At 39.9% G+C, this 24,836-nt stretch overlaps 1 protein-coding gene and 1 long non-coding RNA gene across 39 annotated transcripts in view; one reads left to right on the top strand and one right to left on the bottom strand.

The window, feature by feature from the left end:
* LOC107967372 (uncharacterized) overlaps window positions 1-24,836 on the bottom strand; it is a 283,858-nt gene that overhangs the window by 8,190 nt on the left and 250,832 nt on the right. The window lies entirely within an intron of this gene.
* Window positions 1-24,836, top strand: part of DLG2 (discs large MAGUK scaffold protein 2) — a 2,168,441-nt gene that overhangs the window by 2,059,065 nt on the left and 84,540 nt on the right. For all 38 annotated transcript variants that reach the window (XM_063783330.1, XM_063783332.1, XM_063783324.1 and 35 more), the window contains one exon: window positions 22,398-22,574. In XM_063783330.1, coding sequence (XP_063639400.1) covers window positions 22,398-22,574 — 177 coding nt within the window. The remainder of the gene's footprint in view (window positions 1-22,397; window positions 22,575-24,836) is intronic.

The following is a 24,836-nucleotide window of genomic DNA, read 5'->3' as shown; positions in this document are numbered from 1 at the left end:
ATATCACTGTCAGTTTTCTCTCAGACAGAAGTATTTCAAGAACCCAAATGCTACGAAGACAGTGAAGTGCTTGAGACTAATATGAAAGAGACATTGAAATAAGATGAACATAATTTAAACAGCAACCCTATACCATGCCAAACATTTGGTAAATAAATGCAGTTTCATTTAGTCCTCACAGTGACTCTGTAAGATAAGCTCTCATTTTTAATTAGATGAATCTTGGCTAACACCTATCTAGGCTTTAATTTCCTCATCTATAAAATAAGGATGTTTTTTCATCCTACTCCCTTGTAGGAGTCTTGAATTCTCTCTTGAGAACTCGAGCTAATGCCTGTGAAGTACTTAGCAGAGGACCTAGCACCTAGTAGTTGCTATATAAAAGTAGCTTTTAACACGATTGTACTCTCCAGTCCCATCATTAAGTTTTACAGAAAGTTGTGTTTTCGAATTTACTTCTGCAACTTTTAGAATATAGAGAGCAGGTAAGGTGAAGCATGAGCTTCCAAAACCCTCACCTGCAGCTATGTTAACACTTCCAATGACTTTTCTTTATTAAGAAACCATGTCAGAACCATCCCAAAGTCCTGTGGATTTTATTTACAAGACCCTTCACTACTTCAGTAAGGGGATGATCAAAGAACGTTTAATTTAGAAGTTTCAAAGTTAAAGCTGGTAGGAAAGAATTAGGGAGGCTGGGCACAGTGGCTCACGCCTGTAATTCCAGCACTTTGAGAGGCCGAGGCGGGCGGATCATGAGGTCAGGAGATCGCGACCATCCTGGCTAACATGGTGAAACCCTGTCTCTACTAAAAAAATACAAAAAAATTAGCTGGGCGTGGTGGCAGGCACCTGTAGTCCCAGCTACTCGGGAGGCTGAGGCAGGAGAATGGCATGAACCCAGGAGGTGGAGCTTGCAGTGCTCAAAGATCGAGCCACTGCACTCCAGCCTGGGCAACTGAGCGAGACTCTGTCTCAAAAAAAAAAAAAAAAAAAGAATTAGGGAAACAAAAACAGAAACATTACTGCCAACTCCCCATGTGCAGAGAACAACCTACTAGGGAAATCTTAAAGACCAGATGCAGATTGGTAAGGCGCTCAAGAAATGTAAAGAAGTGGAGTTTGCCATCCAGATTTGTTCCATATTAGTTTATCCTTGATTTCTAATTAGAATAAAAAGTAACATGAAAGAACAACAAAATTTTATAGAAAAAACCTACTTCAACCTCACTAAGTTATCATATTTTCCTTAGCTATGTATTTTTTCAATATACTGAAAACACAGATTGTACTGATATGTACCTATTTGCTTAGAAACAATATAAATTCTATTGGCATAATAATAAAAATAAACTAATAAAATCCAACCATTTTCCCTGTTCTTTATTCTTCTCATTATTCAAATAAAAGCCTTAATAATGATTATCAATTATAGCCTTGTATTTCTATCTCAGAGTTCTTTCCAGAGTCTCAGTGAACTGAGTGCCTGTACTAGGATCATCACCATCTAACAACTCCCCAGGGTGGTCAGGGGTAAATGGTACCCCCCCACCCAGGGCATCACAAGGTCAGTTATGACATTTATGCGAATCAAAATGCTGCAAGGGGTGAGTCTCAGTGCACCACAGATGCTCCCTTAATGTCATGTTCAATTAATGTAAAGCTTGTGTTGATTCTAAGAGTTAAAGCGTCACTTTAACTATATAAGTGTATATAAACAGTCACTTTAAGTCTTACAATCACAGTTTTATTATCTACAGAATAGGAATACTAAGGCCAGGCACGGTGGCTCATGCACGTAATCCCAGCACTTTGGGAGGCTGAGGCAGGCGGATCACAAGGTCAAGAGATCGACACCAACCTGGCCAACATGGTGAAACCCTGTCTCTACTAAAAATACAAAAATTAGCTGGGCGTGGTGGCGGGCACCTGTAATCCCAGCTACTCGGGAGGCTGAAGCAGGAGAATTGCTTGAACCTGGGAGGTGAAGGTTGCAGTAAGCCAAGATTACACCACTGCACTCCAGCCTGGTGACAGAGCAAGACTCCATCTCAAAAAAAAAAAGAAATACTAAGTCAAACTTTGCAGGATTATTGTTTATGTTAGAAAAATATTATGTTCCTACTGCCCTACCTGGTACTTATTAGTAATTCAGTAAATGATAGCTATTTATATTATTATCTTTGTAATCTACATTCTCTTCATCATCTTCTTTAGGTCTCAGTGTAAATCAAAGGGAATAACATTGCTTATTCCAAAGGATTACCACAAGGACTAAATAACACAGGTGAAGGTGCTTTGTCAACAACTCTCAGCACTGTATGTGATTCTTAAAAATAATAATTAACAAACAGACTGGAGCCTCTGGAAAACTCTTTCCACTAAGCTACAGTACAAATAATAGAGTCTATGATCTTTAAGGAAAACCAAAATTACTCTTCACTTGCAGAACTTACAGAGACTCTTTACTTGCAGTCTCCTTACAAATGACTGCCAGTGCCAGGATCTGAAGGTCCATGGGATGCAGCATGCACAGGTAGAGCACAAGAGACAGGGAGCAGGCAATAAATAGCTCACCACTAACCCCTCTGAGTCCTGGATGGGTGGGTTTTGTCCTCCAAATAGCCTCTGCTAGAACAAAAAAGGGGTATTCATGTATGGTGTCAGATGCAGAGTGATATGGTTTGGCTCTATGTCCCCACCCAAATCTCATGTTGAATTGGAACCCCCAAAGTTGGAGGTGGGGCCCGGTAGGAGGTGACTGGATCATGGGGGCGATTTCTTGTGAATGGTTTAGCACAATGCTCTTGGTGCTGTTCTCATAGAGTTATCACAAGATCTGGTTATTTAAAAGTGTGTGGCACCTTCCCCAACGCCTTGCTCCTGCTCTGGCCTTGTAAGATGAGCCTGCTTCCCATTCTCCTTCTGCCATGGTTGTAAGTTTCCTGAGGTTTCCCTAGAAGCTGAGCAGATGCCAGCATCATGCTTTCTCTACTGCCTGTGGAGCTGTGAGCCAATTAATTCTCTTTTCTTAATAAATTACCCAGTCTCAGATATTTCCTTATAGCAATGTGAGAATGGACTAATACACAGGGGGAAAAATGATTTACGGAGGACTTATTCTTAAGTATAGTTACAATCGAGGACCCTGTTTTATTGGTGGGAAATAGTTTTTCCCCCTCTTGACTTTACCTTCCCTGTGGAAGAAAATCCCTGATCATTCTACGTTAGCAATGGAGTGAATTAACAGATTGGAAAGTTAAGGTGCAGAAATTGGACATATATAACCTAATCCTCTGTCTTGGGAGTAGCCTGGATCACTCCAGTTTTTAGTGGCTCCTTAATCAGCCCTTTATTTCTTATTTTGAGAAACAGACATTTTAGACTGAATAGAATTTCCACCACCATCCCCAACCCACTCCTCCAACACAAGCTCACATCAACATCCACCTTTAATCTAGCTTTGACTCTCAACTCTCCATGTTCTTGTACTTTTCCTCCAAATGTAGGCACTCTTCAAAGTTCAGGTCAGCTGCGGTGGCTCACACCTATAATCCCAGCACTTTGGGAGGCTGAGGTGGGCGGATCACCTGAGGTTGGGAGTTTAAGACCAGCCTGGCCAACATGGTGAAACCCCATCTCTACTAAAAATACAAAAATTAGCTGGGCATGGTGGTGCACAGCTGTAATCCCAGCTATTCCAGAGGCTGAGGCAAGAGAATTACTTGAACCCAGAAGGCAGAGGTTGCAGTGAGCCAAGATCCTGCCACTGCTCTCCAGCCTGGGCAACAGTGAGACTCCGTCTCAAGAAGAAAAAAAAAAAAAAGCAAAGTTCAGCCCCCATCCTTCCCCTCTCTTTCATTATACTCTCTTGAAAATTTCTTCTAATTTCACCATGTATCAGTAATGATTAAGTTTGACTACATATAAAAAGCCCAGAAATACCAAAATAGCAGTGACTTACACAAGAAGTTACTTTCTTTCTTATATATAAGAAGCATCAGGGTAGGCTCTTCAGGGTGAGTATGGCAGCTCTACAGATTTACCAAGGACCTCCAGGTTCCTTCCAGTACCCTTATCTGCCATTCTTAGGGTTTGGTCTTTGTCTTTAGCATCCAATTTGGCTGCTGGAGTGCCAGGCATCATGTCCTTTGCTAAAAGCAAACAGCTTGGAAGATAAATATGACCTCTTCCTTTGAAGAAGACTTTCTGGAAGTAACATATACCCCTACTGCTTACATTTGATGTGTCAGACTATAGGCTCATGGATATAGCTAGATGCAAAGAAATATAGTATTTTAGGTACATGGCAATGTACCTGGTTAAAACTTGGAATTCTGTTAATTTGAGAGAGAAGGATAAATGGCCAAACATGGCTTCCGTGATCAACTGTGGACCAATAACTTAAATCTGTCTCTAGCCACAACCTGATCCTAAGTGTAAATTCTCATTTCCAGCCACCTGCTTGATTTCTCCACTAACACCATATCCAAAACAAAGTACCTTCATTGAATCTCATGCATAAAGGAATAAAAAGCTCCTATTTACCTGAAGGCTGTTGATACACACAACAGGAACAACAAGATTATGCAAGTAATTCTCCCTTCACATGGAGAATGACAAATTTGAAAGCCCTGATCAGGCCTCCATCTACTTTTCCAGGCAGATTTCCCCCCTGCACACCCAAGCAAACCCACTAGACTCCAGAGATTCTGGACAATACATAATTTCCTAAACCAAGTGCATTCTTTTTAAGTCGATGCCTTTGTTCATTCTGTTTCCTCAACCTCTAATGCTTTTATTTTCATCTTTCTTTGGCCAACTTGTATTCATTCTTCTAGGCTTGCAACAAATACTACCTGTTCCATGAAGCCTTGTCTAGTTCCCCATGATTGGAATTCATGTTACTTCTTCTTCAATTTATTCAGCAGCATGTTGTTCATCATTCCCTTATGCATCTTTTACAGTATGTCTTGCCCTGTATTTGTGCACATCTCATCTGCCATGCTAGATGAGAATCTCATTGATGGAGGGGGCCAGATTTTACTCATACACACGCACACACACACACACACACACACACACACACACACACACACGACATCTAGCACTGTTTTTTACCGGGAGTAGGTAGTTAATTCATGTATGCTGGGTAAATGGAAATTAACATGAAAGTAGAAGCTTTAATTAGTCAGTCAACCTCTGAGGGCTAATGATGTGATCCTCCTCTCTGGGAGAAAAGATGCCCTCCAGAGGTAGAGATACAGTGGCAAGTCCAGACACGTATCACAAACAGATCTGGGTTGAATTCCTAACTTTCCCACTTACATGCTAGGTGAAATTGATGACTGTGAACCTTGTACGATAGGGAGAATGGTAACAAATTTACAGTGCTCTTATTATTCAGTGCCAAGGTATATAAAGTGCCTACTGTAGCAGTTAACCAATAGCAGGCATTCAATAACTGTTAGTTTCCTTCCTCACTTTCTATTCCTCTTGAACACCATACTAACAGATAACAGGTAGACTAAGGCATCTTTGCCTGAAAAAAATACATAACATGTATTTTCATGTTGTATGTCTATAAAGATTGACAGAAGATAATAAGATAAAAGTTTTTTAAATAAAAAATTTTTTAAATTTCTGACAGTTTTATCAAAACAACACTAAGGAATTATTTAAAGCCAATAAGAAGATGTATTAAATGTATGAGATTCTGAAAGCAAAAGTTGAGAGGAATGAAAGAGACAGAACAGCAAAGAAACATAAAATCCCAGTGGGAGGTTTTGGACTAAGTAAGTGACTACAACTAGAGCCAGTTTGGAGAAATTATGAACTATATGACTTTATCAAGAAATTACAGAGGCCGGGCGCGGTGGCTCACGCCTGTAATCCTAGCACTTTGGGAGGCCGAGACGGGCGGATCACGAGGTCAGGAGATCGAGACCATCTTGGCTAACACGGTGAAACCCCGTTTCTACTAAAATTACAAAAAATTAGCCGGGCGTGTTGGCGGGCGCCTGTAGTCCCAGCTACTTGGGAGGCTGAGGCAGGAGAATGGCGTGAACCCGGGAGGCGGAGCTTGCAGTGAGCCGAGATCGCGCCACTGCACTCCAACCTGGGAGACACAGCGAGACTCCGTCTCAAAAAAAAAAAAAAAAAAAAAAAAAGAAGTTACAGAAACCCACATGTCTGTGGATTATTAAACAAATTACTTCACTTGAATACATATTTCTCTGCCTATTTTATAGATTCCATATTCTCCTCCTGCTTGGAGTTGGTAACTCCATCTTCTCTAACTGATTAAATAAAATTGAAAAAGGCCCCTTGTGGATATTCCTTCCTGCCAGAATTGATCTAAATCTGTCCTAGGCAATGAGCCTCTTCCTTGACAAACAGTCTGCCTTGATTAACTTCACAACAAGTTAGTTCCCTTAGAGCGCTCACCCATCTGTAAAACAGGAAATCCTCCTCCCCACCACCCCAGATTACCAATCTGTAGGGCATTTCTTCAAAACTCAATACCTGCTTTCTTTTTGGCAGATTTGATAGGAATCAAGTATTCATTTTACTTAATTATTCCACTGCCAATTGCGGTTATGCCTAAAACTCAAAGATGAAACACCTACAAGCAACATAAGCCTGTTTGCAGGTTTCATTTATCTATGATTTCTAACCTTTGATTCAAGACAGGAAGCACACTGGCCAAGTGTATTGCCATGATGCAGAGCCTAGAGGATTAATAATTCTTTGCAGTTTGTGTCAAATATCCCTGCTAAAATTGGAGGTAACGAGAAATTCCTAAAGACAGATGAGATCTCAACTTTAAAGTTATCACTCCAAACTTAGGTTACAGAACATTTTCCCTTCGCTCTGTGGTTAACTCTTAGTACCATCAAAAGCAGCCTGGGGTCTTGCAGAACAGGAACCTGTCATCTCATCACCTCATCATTCAGAGTAGACTGTCCTTGTTTTTCTCTACAGATTGTACATGCTTTTATTGTTGCATTTAACAAACAAACCAAATAGAAAGAATTTGCTTACAGTACTTTTTTGCCTATTAGTCTCATAAATTGTGTGAAGGCAGAGATACCATCTTGTTCATCTTTTGCCTTCAGCACTGAACACACTATTTGGAGTTCTTAAGAAACACCTAAGAAATACTGGGACCCAGGTAAGAAGAGAAAACAGAGAACAAATAAAGGGACATAGGCCAGTTTCAAGGTGGTCCCCAGACAATTATTGTAATCATGGATGTTGAGATTGTGGGATGGAAAAACACAGTCATGGCTTCATATTATGGGCTGATAATTAGAGTTCTGGATCTTGCTGGTTTGAAGCACCACTGGCCAGGGGTCAGTTAGACAGCCTGAATGCCTTTTACCTCTGGTTCCTTGTCTAGTCATCTTCCCCGCATCATCCTAGCTTGCCTTCCACTGGATGCTGACTTTTGTAGCAATAATTAATGTGGCTGAGTTTCTCATGCTTTTCTGCCCAATTTATACACTTCTATCAGAGCTGACTGGCCAATTTCAGGTTTCCCAATTACTTCCTTATCAAAGCCCAGCTTTTGCTAACATGCAAAAAATGGTATCGGGCTGGGTGCAGTGGCTCATGCCTGTAATCCCAGCACTTTGGGAGGCTGAGACAGGAGCATCACTTGAGTCTAAAAGTTCTAGACTAGCCTGGGCAACATGGCAAAACTCCATCTCTACAAAAAAGACAAAAATTAGCTGGCAGTTTGGCGCATGCCTGTGGTCCCAGCTACACAGGAGGCTGAGATGGGAGGATCACTTGAACCTGGGAGGTGGAGGTTGCAGTGAGTCACGATCGTGCCACTGCACTCCAGCCTGGGTGACAGAGTGAAACCCCATCTCAAAAAAAAAAAAAAAAGAAAGAAAAAGGACAAAACTGAAAATATGTATATATCAAATAGAAATTTCTCTTTCTTTTTTTCTTCTCAGTAGAAATGTTTCCCTGCCTGTCAAATTGCCCTCAGTCCATACGCATGTTTTGCTGGATGTGCTATTGACTTCCTCCTGGGAACTTTCTCTTGTTCTCTATGAATGTGTCAAACTTCGAACGAGATTTTTCTTCTTCCAAGGAACCACCTTCTGCTTATTAATATAAACAGCCTCTGAGCAGAAAGAAGTCTTCTCCTCAAAACACGTGCCATAAATAGCTACTGAATTCTGTTGAGTGGCTGTGGTTACTCCTGTGAGGACTAATCACAGTTTCATCCTGCAGAGTTCCTGTAATTAGAGTTCGGGACACCCTGGTGTTACTCTAGTAATCTCAAGGAGACTTGTTATATTTGCTAAAAATGCTCCAAGGAGAATTGCCATCAAGCTTTCATTTTGGAAACAAATAGATGTCTGTGAGATTGGAAATGGCTGTGAGATTGGAAACAGGTTTAGAGATGTCATGATATCAATAAAAGAAGAGAAGATTTTCTTCATTTACAGTGTTTGGGAACTAAGTACTAGATTGAAGATTTTCAAGCTCTGATTTAAGTAGACCCAAAATTCTTCTTAGGGACCTGAGGTATGCTCTGCAGTTGGAGTGGAAGAGAAACCAGAAATTCTGTTTCCCCTGTCTGCAATCAAATGTTTTATTTTTATATTTCTAGAAGTTTCCTTTTGAAGAAAAAAAAATGATATATTCTGGTAATAAAATTTTGAAAACATTGCCCATAGATTTTGGTGAGAGAAACAGACAGACTGACAAACAGATAGGTATTGGCCAAAGTAAATATCTGAGACCTCTGTCCATCCTATTGCCACCACTGTACCCAAACCATCATCATTTGTATTACTACCTTTCCCCACTACCTGGGATCTCAACATCCTGTCTTGCCCAATCTATGGTTCTCCAATCCATTCTCCACCCTAAAGCCAGAAAGATCTGTTTTTGATGTAAATCTGATCATCTCACATCTGTTTAAAATCCCCAAAGGCTTCCCATTACTCTAAAAAGAGAAAGTATCCTTCATAAGATCTACAGGATTCTCCATGACCTGGCCTCTCCTTCCCTCTGGTCTCATCTTAGACTGTCCCAGACATTGATCTTCTTTCAGGTTTGCTGCCTGCTGTTTCCCACTGCAGAGCCTCTGCCTGTGCAGCTCCCTCTGCCCACCCTGCTGCTCCTGCTGTGCTCAGATTAGACAGCAGCTCCTCTTGGAAGCCTTCCCAACCTGGTCCCTCCAGAATAGTTTCCATTTCTCTCCACTGTATACTCTCATGGATTACTTGCCCATCTGCTTTTTATGATGTGTTGTACTGGTAATTATTTCTTCTACATCTGTTTTGTCTCTAAATTCCAAAAGTGCCTTGTTTCTGTTATTCACACTGTATCCCCAAATACCTAACATAATGCATGGCACATAATGAGCATTTATTGAATATGACTGAAGCCATGATTGCATGGTTTCAGGCATCTAAAAGTTACACTGTATTGACTATTTTCAGAGCAGTCCTACAGTCTCTGATTGCTTTACCAACTGGAAAGATAGTACTGTGGAGTAGAGCAAGGCCCATTGCCCAGTCAGTCCAGCCCAATGGAACATCTTCTGCTCCAAGCTCCCATAGTATTTATTGCCAATAGAACCACTAGTCCCAGATCTGGCACTGAGGAAGGACGAGGTAAATATTGTTAGATAGATCAATATTAAAATAAATGCAAATTTGTACTAAATCATTATTGCATCCCTTAAAAGTTGAGTTGAAACATAGGTTTCTGTGCTGATACATATTATTATTGCAATTTTTTCATGTATCTGTATACCAGCCTCCCTGATATAGGAGTTTTACATATGTTACCTCAATGAATTCAAACAATATCTATTCAGGCAGGATTAGTCTTTAATTTACAGAGTAGGAAACAGAATTTAAGAACCTTATCTATAGCCACAGAGCAAGTAAACAGCAAAACAAGTGTTCCCAAGTCTTAAAAACATTTTCCATTATCCTGTTGCCAAACATGTTGTCAATGTTCAGTAAATTAATGAGTGGATGTATGGATGACTTACACTAGGTGCATGGAAAAATGTCCCAGCTTGAAAACCTAAGTGCTAAAGTTTAAAGACTATAGGCCTGGCATGGTGGTTCATTCCTGTAATCCCAGCACTTTGGGAGACCAAGGCAGGAGGATTGCTTGAACCCAGGGCCTCAAGACCAACCTGGGCCAACAAAGCAAGACCTAGCCTCTACAAAACATGAAAACATTAGCCCGACATGGTTACTACTCAGCTACTCAGGAAGCTAAGGCAAAGATCCCTTGAGCCCCAGAGTTCAAGTTTGTAGTGAGCTATGATTGCGCCACTGCACTCTAGCTTGGGTGACTGAGCGAGACTATCCCACAAAAAAAAAAAAAAAGAAAAAAAAAGAAAAGATTGTGCTATTGGAATAAAATACTAATAATATTCACATAAACTATAAATACTAAAAGTATAAACATAATGTGCTGGATCTCTTTAGGTTTTTTCCTCTAAATTTCTGAACTATTGGCAAATGCTAGGGACATTTTCTACAGACATTTTATTCAGTTAAATAGAGCTACTGAACAGAACCTTACTGGGTGAAAGTCAGACTGCAGCACAGTGTTTCAGCTATCAGCACTTTTTGAACAGTCACTGAGGAAAGAGTACTAAAAGTGTTTGCAAAAATGTGTACAAGAAGAGAAGAGAATGATGAGGTGATTCCAAGTGACTTACAATATGTAACAGCACAACAGCAGCAGCACGCACACACACACACACACACACACACACACACACACACACACACACACGGTGCTTACTTCTTACTTTGTGCCAGGTACTGATCTGAGGGCTTTTCATCTATAATTCATTAATCTTCACAACAACTTGTGAGATAGTTTCTACCATGTTTTATTGAATCTAGGTTGTCCTTGATTTTAAGATGTACCCTATGTGTTACCAAAAAAGGAAAAATTCTGCCAATTCAATTACGAGATGGCATTGATAGTGGAAAAACATCTTGATTTTAGACATAAAAATTTTTAAAAATCTTAGAGTTGATGTCATACAATATTTTAATCCCATTTTACAGATGGGGAAACTTCAAGAGACCAAACAAGATGAGGCAATTTTCTGAAGTTCAGACAGTTTGTGTTCTGAATTTAGTTCAGTTCAGTTTAGCCTGGTTTTGTGAGCACCTTTTCCTCTTTGCAAGGGGCACAGAGATAAGTAAGACTCCACCTAACTCTCATGAGTCAAGAAGTCTAGAAGGAAAGATACACCTACAGACAAATCAACTGAAATGTGGCCTGCTAAGCACAAGAATAAGACCACATACAAGGTTACAGTGTGACACAGAGAGTGGAAGAAATAGCCTTCTCTTGATAGATTCAGGAAGGATTCCCAGAGAAAGTCATGGTTTTCAAAAAATGAAAGTTGCAGAATTTTTTATATTGATCAATACTTCTACTTTTATAACAATGTTAGAAAAAATTCTTGGCCAAAGAATTTGATTTGCACTTTATAAATTGTGGTCATGTGTGTCTGCAAGAAGAAAAGCTGTTCAGTGGTCCAGCTCATGTGCATGTTTCCAATGAGACTTAGGAAGGGGGAGAGGCTGAAGGAAGGAAGCTGAACCCTCAAGAATATGAGATTACTATATTACAGAGGCGGCTTCCACTAAGAAAATGCCTAAAGATCAGGCTGCTTAGTAGGGAGGGGTGGGCAGATGTGCTACCACCCCTCTGCTAGTAAATCTGGATGAATCATCTCCCCATTCACCAACTTCTTTATGAGCACCTGATGAGGCTTCCTAGGAGCTCTACAATCCCAGAGCAGCACCCTATACTAATTCCTAACATAGCACATATGAGACTCAACTGTAACTGTATTTACAGCCTTTGCACTGGTTGTTCCCTCTGAGATCACTCTTTCCTCAGATGCCTGTATATCTAACTCCCTCACCTCCTTCAAGCCTTGCCTCAAACATCTCTTTTTCAGCGAGTCCTACCTTAAAAAACACCCCATTTAAAAATGCAGCCTTCACTGTCACCATAGCCCTACTCTATTCCAGAATCCTGATCCCCCTTACCGTGCTCTATTTTTAACTTTTTCCATAGCAACAATCAACTCCTAACCTATCATACTATTTGCCTATTTATTATGTTTATTGGTTTTTGCCAATCTCCTTTTACTAGAATGTAAAATCCATGAAGGCAGGAATTTTTATCTGTTTTTATTCACTGATAGATCCCAAGCTCCTAGAACCATCACTGACATATAGTAAATGCTCAAAAGTATTTGCTGAATGAAAATGAGTGAGTGGCCAAATGAATGTACCTTCTTACCCATATTCCCAACCAAACATCAAGCTGTACAACTGTAGGAAGAAAGCCTTTGCTGAGTCCCAACAAACTACAGAGTGCCTGGCACACAGTAGAGACTATGAAAATAATATCACATTTAATATTTAAATGAATATTATCTCATTTCCATCTGTGGGAATTTGATTACATTCTGAACTCAATGCTTTTGCCTGGGTGAGTAAGGAACCATATGTCCTCTCTATCTCTAGTCAACAGGTGATAATGGGAAACTTTACGGGCATATGAGATTTAGAAGGGTAAGTTCCCTAATTTCAGGTCTTCTCCTGCTACAGTACAGCCGGTAGTTTCCATCCAGTTTTCTGAAAAATCATAGGCAAAATAACAAACTCAGTATTGGGGCAGGCAAAGTGATTGCCCAACTGTCTGATATTGTGGTGTGTAAATGTCATTACTTACCCTGATGAGCTACTATGATGGTACTAAGGATTTGGAGGAGTCATTTCAGATGCTCTTGAATGTCTTTCTCCTGTTTTTCATATACTCATGAGTAAAATGAGTGTTATCCAGCACCTCTGCTGAGCTAGGGACCGTACTAGCTTTATCATTTGTCAGTCCATAAACACTTAAAAGAGTGCTACTGGATAGCAGAGGTAGGCTTAAGTTGTTTATGCTCCAGTGAGTAACACTAGAACCAGGGTATAGAATTTACAGGGGAAAAAATTTAGATTTTTTAGACTCAATTAACAATTATTGAGTACCTACTGGATTCTAAAAGCTCTCATGTGTAATTCTTATAAGGACCCTGTCGGACAGGGATTCTTGCCCCTCATTTTTCATATACAGAAGCCCAGGTACAAAGATATGAAGTAATTTGCTGAAAATCATACTGCAGCTTAAAATAGTGAGCTAATATTTGAATCCAGGACTATCTGAGTTTACCATCTCATGATCTTCACGAGTCATGCATATATAAACTTAAATGTTTGAATGATAATCGTCTATTAGCAATAATAAAATTCCATGCCAGGATATTTCTTCTCTTTCCCACCCCAAGCTTATTAATTAGTGGCAGTAAAATACTGAAAGGTGAATATCAAAGCTTGATCTACATTTTTAGCCCAATTCAGAAATAAAAGACTATAATCAGGGCTGTGTCAGCCTCTCTGAAATATCTCAGTTAACATATCTCAATTGCCTTATACACAGACCCAGAACATAAGAGCTCTTGAAAGTGTCATAAAACCTGGGCTGTTCATCCAAGCAGTCTTCCTCTTACCCACATTTAATTTTTGAGTAGCCAGCCGATGGCATTTGGGGGAAAGGAAAATGATTTTAAGATGATTAATCTTTGCAGCTTCACCCAGCCCTGAAACCTGAAATGCCATTCACTGTGGTCCAGTGAGTTCTGGCTCTGCGCAGGTTCAGATTTGCCTCTGTTTCCCTCAGATAAGAGACTTATGAGTCAACATTGGAGCTCAGCCAATCTGACAGACTGCCAGGACAGCCTGAAAGAGAAGGTGGGCTCAAATGGGCCCCGTCCCTGGAGACTCTGATGAGTTGTCCAAAATGATCAACATGCAAGCCCCCGGACATGTGAAATCTGCTCATACCACGTCTCTTGGTGAATCGGGAGCACTGAGGACTTAAGAGAGAGAAAGAGAAAGTTGTTCCCCCTGGAAGTTATGCTTCTTCCCTGATTATACGCTAAAAGCTATAGCTGCAGGGAGGCCCAACCTGTAAGGACTTCTGGTTGGTGTCCAATTAGTTCTATCTGCAGTCATGACAGTGATTGCCTGATTTTTTAGGAACAATAGAAATGGACATTTGCCAACACCCTCAAAACATAGAAGCAGTCTGTTGTAATACGAAGAGTATCTTTAAATAATACCAATCTGCTTTGTAAGGTTGATTAAGTGGTATAACCCATGTCATACAATCCACAGAACATAATAAATCTTCCCTTCGATAAAATGAGAATAATGCCTACATTTTGGGAGCTATCTTTTGGGTCACAGTTGAATACATCCTAGAGAAATGCAGTTGGTCTATTAATTATTATAGAAGCTGAAGCCCATAGAGGTTAAGTACCTTACTCAAGATCACATAGTGAATTATGTTGAAGCCAGGACTAGAAATCTGCACTCCTAACTCCCTCTAAGCTTCTTTTTACTTCCAGGGTGCCTCCTCTGTTTTCAAAACAAATATGCACTAAATGCACGAGTGGGCAAATGATTGTTTTTAAGAAGATAATACAAATAGAAAATTGTGATTTTTATAAAATAAGAGCAACTAAAGTTTAGATCTCTCTGCTCCCAGCATCCTTTCCCATACCCCTCTAGTGAGAAAATGTTTTGAAGAAGTTTACTACATATGCATTTTTATGTCACATTTGTAAAAACACCATCCTTATTTCATCCCCCTTCCAGTACTTGTGGGACACTTGCTCATCTTTAGAGTAGAGAAGAGGTGAAGTAAAGGAACTTTTGTTTTGCCAGTTATTATGTGAAATGCTCTTCCTATATCATCTCATTGAATCTCTGCAAATATGTGAGATGTAGGAATGACAAACCTCATTTTATAGATAAAACTGAAGCTCAGATTACTCCACTTATTTTCTCAGTGACAATCAGCTAGAAAGAGTGGACTGACTTAACCGTGTGCTTCTTCATTCCAACATCTATGCTTCTTGCACTATTCATATGTGCTTACCTTGACAATGTGAAAATGGGTCATATGTGTCCAAGCCAGGCACAGTGGGATGGAGCAGAGAGCAGACTTTATTTTCTGTTGCTAGTGTTCTTTCTCTTGCTGCATAGAAAGGTGAGGACCAGGTCTCCTCTAATCAAGCAGAGGCCTCAACTTCAAGAAATGAAGGAAATTGAGTCAAAGCGCTCTGTTCCCTGCATCTTAATGTTGTCAGGAAAGCAAAGGCCTCCCTAGACCAAACAAGTTCACAGCACAGAAGGGAGTAATTTGCTGATTCACTTGTTCATTTATAAATCCATCTGTGAAAACTCTGTGCTGAGACTTGGTCTGGGAGCTCCTGATGTTGTTTCTGATGTAGTAAAGGAGGTAAGACATATTCCCACTCAAGACTAGAAGCTGTAGGCTTCCCAGAGAGGTAAAAGAGCAGAGTGATTTGCAATTTTAGAGAAGGAAAGGCTGCTTCTTCTGTATCTCAGCTTCTTTATCTTAAAATACGGAAAATTATATTTCTCACATAAGGTTTTTGTGAGAATTAGAATTAAAACCTTAGTTCTTAACTTCTTTATCTACAAAATAGAAATAATCATACCTATATCTCAAACTGTTTACAGGGATTCAATGAGATGGAATTATATAAATGTACTTTGCACACAACCTGGCCAATAACAGGCACTCAGTGGGTTGTTGTTGTTGTTGCTGAGTAGTTGTTTTATTCCAAAGAATCTTTGACAGAATCCTCAAACTGGTGGCCCTTGTCTTCTACCTGCCCTCTATTAAAGCATGTTGTTTCTTGTCCTCTGTTTTAGCTTTGCATTACTGCCATGACAAATTTGCTTCCTCCATTTTCAAATCTTAGCAATGGCACTCAAGTCCTTTTCATGTTCCATCTCTATTCTGCCTTTCTCTTCTAGTTTTAAGGACTCATGTGATTAGACTGGGCCCACCCACATAATCTAGGATAATCTCCCCATCTCAAGACCCTTGACCTTAATCACATCCACAAGTTTCCTTTGCCACATAAGGCTCTAGAGATTAAGGCGTGAACATCTTTGGAGAACCATTATTCTTCCTACCACAGTCTGCCCTCTGGCCCCCAAAGATTCTTCTTTTCACATAACTACAGGGCGTAATTCTACTAAGCTTTCCACCACTGTGTAACCAGGATCCCTTTCCTACAGTTTCCAATGACATGCTTCTCATTTCCATTTGAGCTGTCACCCTCAGCATTCTCCAAGTCCAGATTTCCATAAGAAGTATTTAAAGCTTCACTGGAAATATCCTTAAAGTCTGTATTTCTGCAATCTCTTCTTAGAAGCAATCTAGGTTTTCTTCTATCATGTTCCTCAACATTCTTCTAGCTTCTGTCCACTTCCCAATTCAAAAGCCATTTCTACACTTTTAGGTATTTGTTACATAGCACCTCACTTCCAGTACCAAAGTTGATATTAGTTTTCTATTGCTACCATAACAAATTATCACAGACCTAATGACTTAAAACAACACAAATTTATTATCTTATAGTTCTGTAGGTCTGGTACAGATCTCACCAGAATAAAATAAAGCTTTCAGCAGTCTGTAACCCTTCTAGAGGCTCAATAGGAGAATTGTGTTCTGCTCATTCAGGTCATCATATGGTTGTAGGACTAAGGTGCCTGTTTTCTTGATGGCTGTAACCTAATAACCATTCCCAGTTTGTAAAAGGCCACCGTTTTCCTAGGCTTGTGGTCCTCTTCCTCTAACTTTGAAGCCAGCAGTGGTGGGTCAAGTCCTTCCCAAGTCATATCTCTCTGATCCATTCTTTTGTCTTCCTCTTCCACTTCTAAGAATTCATGTAATTAGATTGTGTCCATCCAGATAATCCAGGATAATCTCCCCTTCTCAAGATCCTTAACCTTAATCACATCTCCAAGTCCCTTTTGCTATATAAGATAACATATTCATAGACTCTGAGAATTAAAGTGTGGACATTTTGGGGGAGTGAGTTAAGGATATTATTTCTCCTATCATATCCTTGTTAACTATGAAACACATCAAATAATTTTTCCTATTCTTAGTGATACTGTCTTTCCATCTTCATCATTCGCTGCTATCCTAGCTTTAAAGTGGTATAGCCAAAACTAAATTCCCTGGTCTACATAGTAAACACCAATACTTTTAAGGTCCATGATTGTTAAATATTACCTCAGTCTAAGCCAAGTGGAGAGTGTGAGTGTTTTGAGCTGGAAAGAGTTGCTTGCAAAAGAGCATAGAGGTTGGTATAGTAGGAAATTCATAGGTCTTAGAAGCAGACAGGCTTTGAGTCCTGCCCCATCACTTGATAGCTGGCATGACATTGAACATGTTTAAATTATCCAAATCTGTATTTCCTCTTCTATAATACAAGGCTAATATATGCATTGCAGGATAGCTGTGAGAATTAAATGTGTCCTCTAAAAACTACTCATGCATCTTTTTTGCAGGCTAGTCCATAGTATCACTATAAGTGTTATCATCAAATCATGAAATCCTTAGGTATAAGATCTAAGTACAACATTTCTTATCAGGAATTCCAAGAATTCTAAGATTAGGAACATGAGCTTTTGAGTGAGACACATCTATCTATACTTTAATCTTGGTTCTGCTACTTAGTATCTTATTTTCATTTCAGCTCTTTATATCTCATTTTCTTTGTGAGACCAAAAATGCTTACATGGCAGAATTGTTGTCAGAAATAATAACAAAGAGGAACTCATCTGTGTTGGGTACTTTACATGTGTCATCCCATTGTCGTATCTCCGCAGCACCCTTTTGCGTTAGTGCCATTACTATCTGAATTTCCTAAATAAGAGAATGGCCATCTATGGTAAAGTGGTTATCTAAGAGGTTAAGTAACATGCCCAAATTATACAGTTAAGAATGGCAGAACTGGGACATAAACCCAGCTCTCCTCTGTCTTGGAAGCCTGGCATATAACCCATATGCTATGTTGCCTACCCAATACATTGAGTGAGACAATGAATATAAAATGCCTACTACATTGTGCAACACCTAAAAAGCACTATTTTGTTAAGGTACCCAGGTATCTCACAGCCATGTTGCATAGTCATGAGGATGAGCAGCTGCTTCACTCTTCCCTTACTAGACTTCCCCAGTTGGCAAGGGGCCACCACACATTGAAATTCAGGAGGGGTAGGAGGGATGGAAGAGTTGTTACATTATTCATGTCCAATTCTACTTGTCTAATGGCCTTGCTAAAAGCACCCTGGATGGAAAGTGTGAGTCTTAATGGCATTTTATAAAAGTTGCTGTGATGAATTAACACATAAAGCAAATTAAAAACAGCTTATCGCTTGTTAAATTAGGTGATGGGGCACTGTAGCATTTTTCCCAGATGTGAGGATCCATTAATATCCAAAGGAGCCAGAAGCTGCTGAAATGTGTCAGCTGCTTGGTTTTAGGGACCTGACAAGTCTGAATAAATGTAATCCTAGAGGGACAGATTGTCCAAGATCAATAGAGCTCGTGGAAAGAGCCTGTTGCTGAGCTCCTCAGGAAGGACACCTGCAGCTAACAGCAGGAGTGGGAAAGTTCCCCTTAAGGACTCTTGGGAATAGAAGAACACAGGCGAGTGAATGTCTGACCTGGTAGGGACCTCCAGGAATAGTCCCACCCCCACTTCAAATGGGAATGCAGAGACATGAGAGAAGACGGGCTTTCAAAAGTCACCTGAAACATTTTCACAGACCTGTATTGAGGGTCTCCTTTGGGTCCGGCACCCTACCAGGTCCTGAGGATACAGAGATATTTTAGATGTCTTTCACACAGTCCAGAAAACAGCTTTTAAGTGGCACAATTGGCACACAGATCCCCTGATTCAAATTCTAATATATTTTTCAGAATAACAGTTATTATAATAATATCTTACACTTATTGAGCCCTCACTAGTGCCAGGCTAGTGTAACAATACTTTACATATATTATTTCATTTAATCCTCACCATAACTCTTTTGAGATAGATGGTGTTATGATTTATGCCGGTTTTACAGTTAAGAAAATCTGAGGCCCAGAGGGGTTAAGTAACTTGCCTAAGATCACGTAGTTAAAAAACTGCAAACCTAGGCAGTCTGGCTCCAGAGCCTGCCTCCTTGGCTACTACTTGTTAGCCTTTCTGATGGTTTCTCTACCTCAACTCCCCATAGTTTACATTCAGAAGGAGCCTGGAGTCAGGCCAGCAGTTCAAGGACTTTGGGGATAAGAAATACTTGGACAAGGACTGAGCAGTAAGGGAGTTTCAGGAATTTAGGGAAGAAGCAGTTGTCAGCCCTGAAGGGAAGGTTAAAAGTCTTTGGCACTGCTAGATCGTGAGCATGGCCAGAGGGCAACAAGTGGGGAAATTGAGCCACATAATAAAATGGCTAAGGAAGCAGATTTTGGAGTCAGATACACCTCATTTTATATTCAACCTCCACCACATGTGTATGTGTGACCTGGGCCAGGCTCCTTAACTTCCTGAGCCTCCTTCCCTCATCTATAAAGTGGGGATACTAATTTTTACCTTTAGGGTTGCTGTGACATCAAATAAGATGATGACTATGAAGTGCCAGACCACCTAATAAGGGCGTAAGTAGTAGTAGCCATCATGGTTATCATCTTCAACACCTTATCATCACCACCTCCCAGGATGAATGAGGGGGCAAGGTGAAGAGCACTGAACTAGACTTGGATCTGGAGACCCAAGTTCTGGTCCTAGGTTGCTGCCACTAAGCTATATATTCTGGAGTTAGTCAGTGGGCCCCACTAGATCTGTCCCTCATCTTTTAACAACAACAACAAAAAAGTGGGGAGGATAGTACTATGTCATACCTTCTTCACAGCAACTGATTGAGTCACAATAAGGTAACTTATGTGAAAATGCTTTGCAATCTATAGAGCGTGTGTTGGGGTTCCCCAAGACAACTCCCAGGTTGATGACTCACTAGGATAGGTCACAGGACTCAGCATGATCATGCTCATGATTATGATTTATTACCACAAAAAGATATGAAACTGTCAGATAAGGGAGCAGGAGCATAGGACAAAGTCTGGAAAAAATTAGCTGCAAGTTTCCGAGAGTCCTCTCTCAGTAGTATCACACAGAAAGTGCCTAATTCTTCCAGCAACAAATTGCGACAACAGGTGCGAAATGTTATCTACCAGGGAATCTTATTAGAGACTCAATGTCCAGGTTTACTGGGGGCTGGTCATGTAGGCAGCCTCTGCCTAGCACATACCAGAATATCAGACTCCCAGAAAGAAAGCAGGTGTTCAGTATAAATGATATTGTTTGTACAAACAGTTTAGGCACAGTAAGCCATTTTTATGAGAAAATGGTGGGAACCCTCCCAAAATCTAACTTTCCAGATGTCAGCCAAGGGCCACCCTTACAAGCAAGAACAGCAGTCTCAGGCCTGCTACATTAACTCCTTTTTGCACAGAGTAGAATCTATAGAAAAGATTTGTATTAGCCTCTACCCAAAAGGAAAAAGGGAGATAATAATAAAAACATTAGTTCATACTTACTATTTGTCACTGTGTGCCAGGTCCATTTGTACATGCTTTATATATATTACCTTATGTAACATTTTACCCATACAGCAACTCCATAATGGAGGTATTGCTATCATCAGTGTCATCATTATCATTATGTTGTATATGAGGAAACTGAAGCCTGAAAGAGACGAAGTAACTTGCCCAGCTGACTAGCTGTAAGACTAAGACATAGTAGGAGCAGGACATGGACCCAGTAGTCCATATTCAAAACCACACTGTAATACACTAGACTGCACATACTATAGGCTTAATGCTGCATATGTGTTATTTCATTAAGGATCACAGTAAATCTAGGTGAATGTTGTTATTAGACTAATTTTGCATCAAAAAACCTGTGGCTCAAGAATGTTAACTAATATATGTCACATCACAGGATCAAAGAAGTGATAGCTTCAGGAGTGGGCATTGGCCTTTCCCCAGCTCCCTGTTCCTGACTGGTACTTTGTCTGAGCCTTTGGCAGGGGTGGTCAAGGTGAAAATGATTCATTCCGGGAGCTTGGACCAAGAAACCCTCTCCAAATTCCATCTCTGGGAGACAGTGTTAATGAAAGAAGGGACTACGTTGCAATTAATTATACTTTTCCTGCTGTGTTTGAGAGCTCTAGATGCTGTCTTCAGCTCTTTCTTGTTGCCATGGCAGCAGATGTGACATTTCTTTGATGGGCAAAAAAAAGAAGAAGAAACCACACTTGGTCCTCAGTGTGGAAAAATCTAAAATAAAACAAATTTTTTAGAAAAATCTGTTCCCCAGATCTTGCTAGTTTTGCATACATAGTGGTTATACTCTAAGGAAATTCTTAGAATGAAATCAAAGGGGAATAGACAGACAGGTAGTGAAATCTGCTTCTCTGGGAAAGTCATATGCTGTATGTGTGGGGTGGTGATTTTTGAAAATGGGATATACAGCAGGATGTGGACAATATAGGAGTGGTGGCAAATGTTCACCTCTTAATGATGACAGCTAGTTTCTAAGGTCTGGTTCATCATTTTGATTCTGATTCCATCTCCCTCATGCTGCCACTCATACATATTACAGTGCATTGGCCTTAACAAATGCTTAGCAAATGCTTTTTGCAGCACGATACAGAGAGCAATTGTAATTCACAGATAAGTGCCATGATGAGGTAAGCTAGGCATCATATGGAAGCAAAAATATTTGTCGTGTTGTTTATATGATTTTTGTCTATCCATACACACACATATATGCATAGATTTTTTAATTTACTGCATTTTAAGCATGTATTCAGGTGATTACATTAACCTCTTCATCCAGTTGCAGTGGTGGTCCAATATTTCATTGAGTGGAGGAATCACCGCCTACTATGGGTGGACATTTGTTACCATTTTTTCCCATTATAAAAGAAACAGTTCTACAGGCTGATACATCTGAGATGATTTGTTTACAGTACAAAATGCTTCATTTAGAAATATAGCCATGTTTCTCTTTATTATTTTACTTTTTTTAGTAATTTTAAAAATTTGATTGTAATGGGAGGGGAAAAAAATCTCAACTAGGTAGTAAAGTACCTTTCTTGTCTTCTATTATCACCTTCTAACATCTGATGGTCTCCAAGAAAAGAAGCAGATCTCAGTTTGGGGGATCTATAGGCCACCCCTGTAACCTCCAAGAAGAAGCAAGAACTAACTTTAGTGTGTTGCCAAAGCAGTGAGAGTGTGGACTGTGATCCAGGGAATCATTCCGGGAGTTGATATCAAGTGATGATAGGTTCTCAGAGCAAGAGCAAACATTTGAAACCATAAATCCTAAATCTGTGCTGCCAGAGATTCCTAACAATGTCCTCTTTTGTCCTTTCCTCCAGAGCCATGTTCGACTACGACAAGAGCAAGGACAGTGGGCTGCCAAGTCAAGGACTTAGTTTTAAATATGGAGATATTCTCCACGTTATCAATGCCTCTGATGATGAGTGGTGGCAAGCCAGGAGAGTCATGCTGGAGGGAGACAGTGAGGAGATGGGGGTCATCCCCAGCAAAAGGAGGTAAGAATGCCTTTTGTACTAGAATATTTGCTTGTCAGCTATCCAGCAAGTGGAGATGAGGGAAGAAGAAGGTGGGAGAAACTGTTCACAAAATTAAATTTATTTAAATGGGATAGTCAATCTGCAGGAAAATTGTCAGTGGTGACAGGTGACATGAATTAAAAATCCGCTTTTTCCTATATTAGGGTTTTACCAAAATTGGTGACTGTGACAAGAAATAAAGGAAGAAAGAGGATCAGCTTACACTGTGTTCCTAAAACTTTTACCAGTGTGTGCATGTGCAAACTTGTGCTTATCAGCTCATATGCCGACTTACAAATTCAGTCCATTTATTTCCAGAGTTTCAACATTTACCAATGAATATTATAGAAAGGCCAAGTCAAAGGCAAATGAAGTAGGCAATTTACTAGGCTAAGGTCCTGGCTATGTGATATCTCCAAATATTAGTAGAAAAAAATGGAAAACCTTCATCTCAAATTCAGGTGCTTGGGATATGAGCTGTCAAACATCTGGTGAGGTCTAAGGACTGGGTTTATAATTTTTTTTCTTTTTTTACTGTTTTCTTTACTCTTGTTCCCCACCTCACAACTTCCAATAGCCACCAAGATATTTAGTTCTGTGTAAGTGTTTCCTAAATCAAGAGTATCATGCTTTCTCTTCCAAGCATTTCTTCAGCTCTGCTTTTGAAAAGCAGAAATGTGCTTCAGAACAGCCAACTCCTTAATCTGTCCCAGCAGATCCATCACCAGACAAGAACTTTCCTTCTCACAAATGTCCCTTTGGCACCAAGATGTCCAAGAAACAGAAATTGGCTGTATCCCAGAGACTAGATATAGTACAAAATCAGTCAGGAATTATGCTTAATAAAAGCAGGCACTAGCTTTTCTCAAGCTGCAGATTTCTCAAAGGGCTTTGATCCTCATCTCCAAACACCCAAAATGCCTTTGTAAAATATTCCCAGTGAAGCTGGGCATTCAAGTGCTACTACACATCAAGTGATTGAGCTAGTACAAACCATAATGGGGAGATGGAACTTAAACCTCAGAATAACTCTGTGGGATATTTGTGCTTCCGAGACAACTGATCCTCTCTTCTCTCTGCCTGTGGTCGCACAGCCTGGGAAAGAATGGGACATGTAAAGCAGAGGGCTCACTGGTCCTCAGCTGTTCTCTTACCTTTAGCCAGCAGGAGTCACAGTGAAGGTGCCAAAATTCCAGGGAGCCTCTCCCTCCCCCATGTCAGTGCCTATAGATCTCCCACCAGCAGAGTTCTCTGGGTTTCTTTAAGCCTCTTGGCTCCTGGATAATTGCCTAACATTGCTTTTCCAGGGCATTCTGACTGTAGAATGGCTGTGTGTGTTTTCTGAAAGGTTACATGTTTAAAGCATTGACTCAGCACTGGTTTGTTTATATTCTGGGTCTCTCCATTTCCATTTACTTCAAATAAAATGTCAAGACAACGTGCATTTTGGTTTGCTTTGATTTAATTATTTTGAGCTGTCTGAAGAGCTGTTCTCTAGAAGAAAGAGCCATCTTGTTGAATTATGGCCCCAAAGATAGTAATGGGGTGGAGGAAGGAAAGCTATGCGGAAATAGATGTCAGCTCATTTTAAAGAAATCCTCTCACTAGTTGGAGCTGCCTAAAGATGGCATGGACTATCTGGGAAGATAGAAAAGGGATTCAAATTTTGGATACAGGAGTTGAACTATACAGTTTTCTGACTCTTTCCAACCCTGAGGTTCTATGATTCTAACCAATCTTATCAAGTCATTTGTTTGTTCAATTAGCTCATCATTTTTCTCCAGAAGAACATTCTCAATGCTATTCCTCCTGAATAATTTTCCACCTGCTGGTAATCATTCTTGAATTAGCTATTTCTCTCTTATTTTGGAAGAGAACCATCTTAACAACCAGAGTATAGCTGACCTGGAAAATAAGTTTGATTAGTGACTGCAAGGTTGATATTTATTTACATTCTACTTTTTATGAAGGGTGCAGTAGCTCCACCTCATATATATAATATATATTATATATATATAATTTATAGCTGTAAATACATTTCTGCCAAATTTTCTTTTTAGGATTTTAATTATTTTCAAAATAGTTACTTTTATTCCTTTAAGTATTTGTAAAAGTAATACCTTTTATTGTAGAAAGGTGGGAACATTTAGAAAAACATAAAAATCACTTATAATTCTACCCCACAAAGAGTACCCATGTACTTATTTTAATGTAATTTAAAAACGTACATTTATTAGGTTG

This window comes from Pan troglodytes, chromosome 9 (genome assembly GCF_028858775.2).
Source record: "Pan troglodytes isolate AG18354 chromosome 9, NHGRI_mPanTro3-v2.0_pri, whole genome shotgun sequence".
Lineage (NCBI taxonomy): Eukaryota > Metazoa > Chordata > Mammalia > Primates > Hominidae > Pan > Pan troglodytes.
This window is presented reverse-complemented; position numbering and strand designations above follow the sequence as displayed.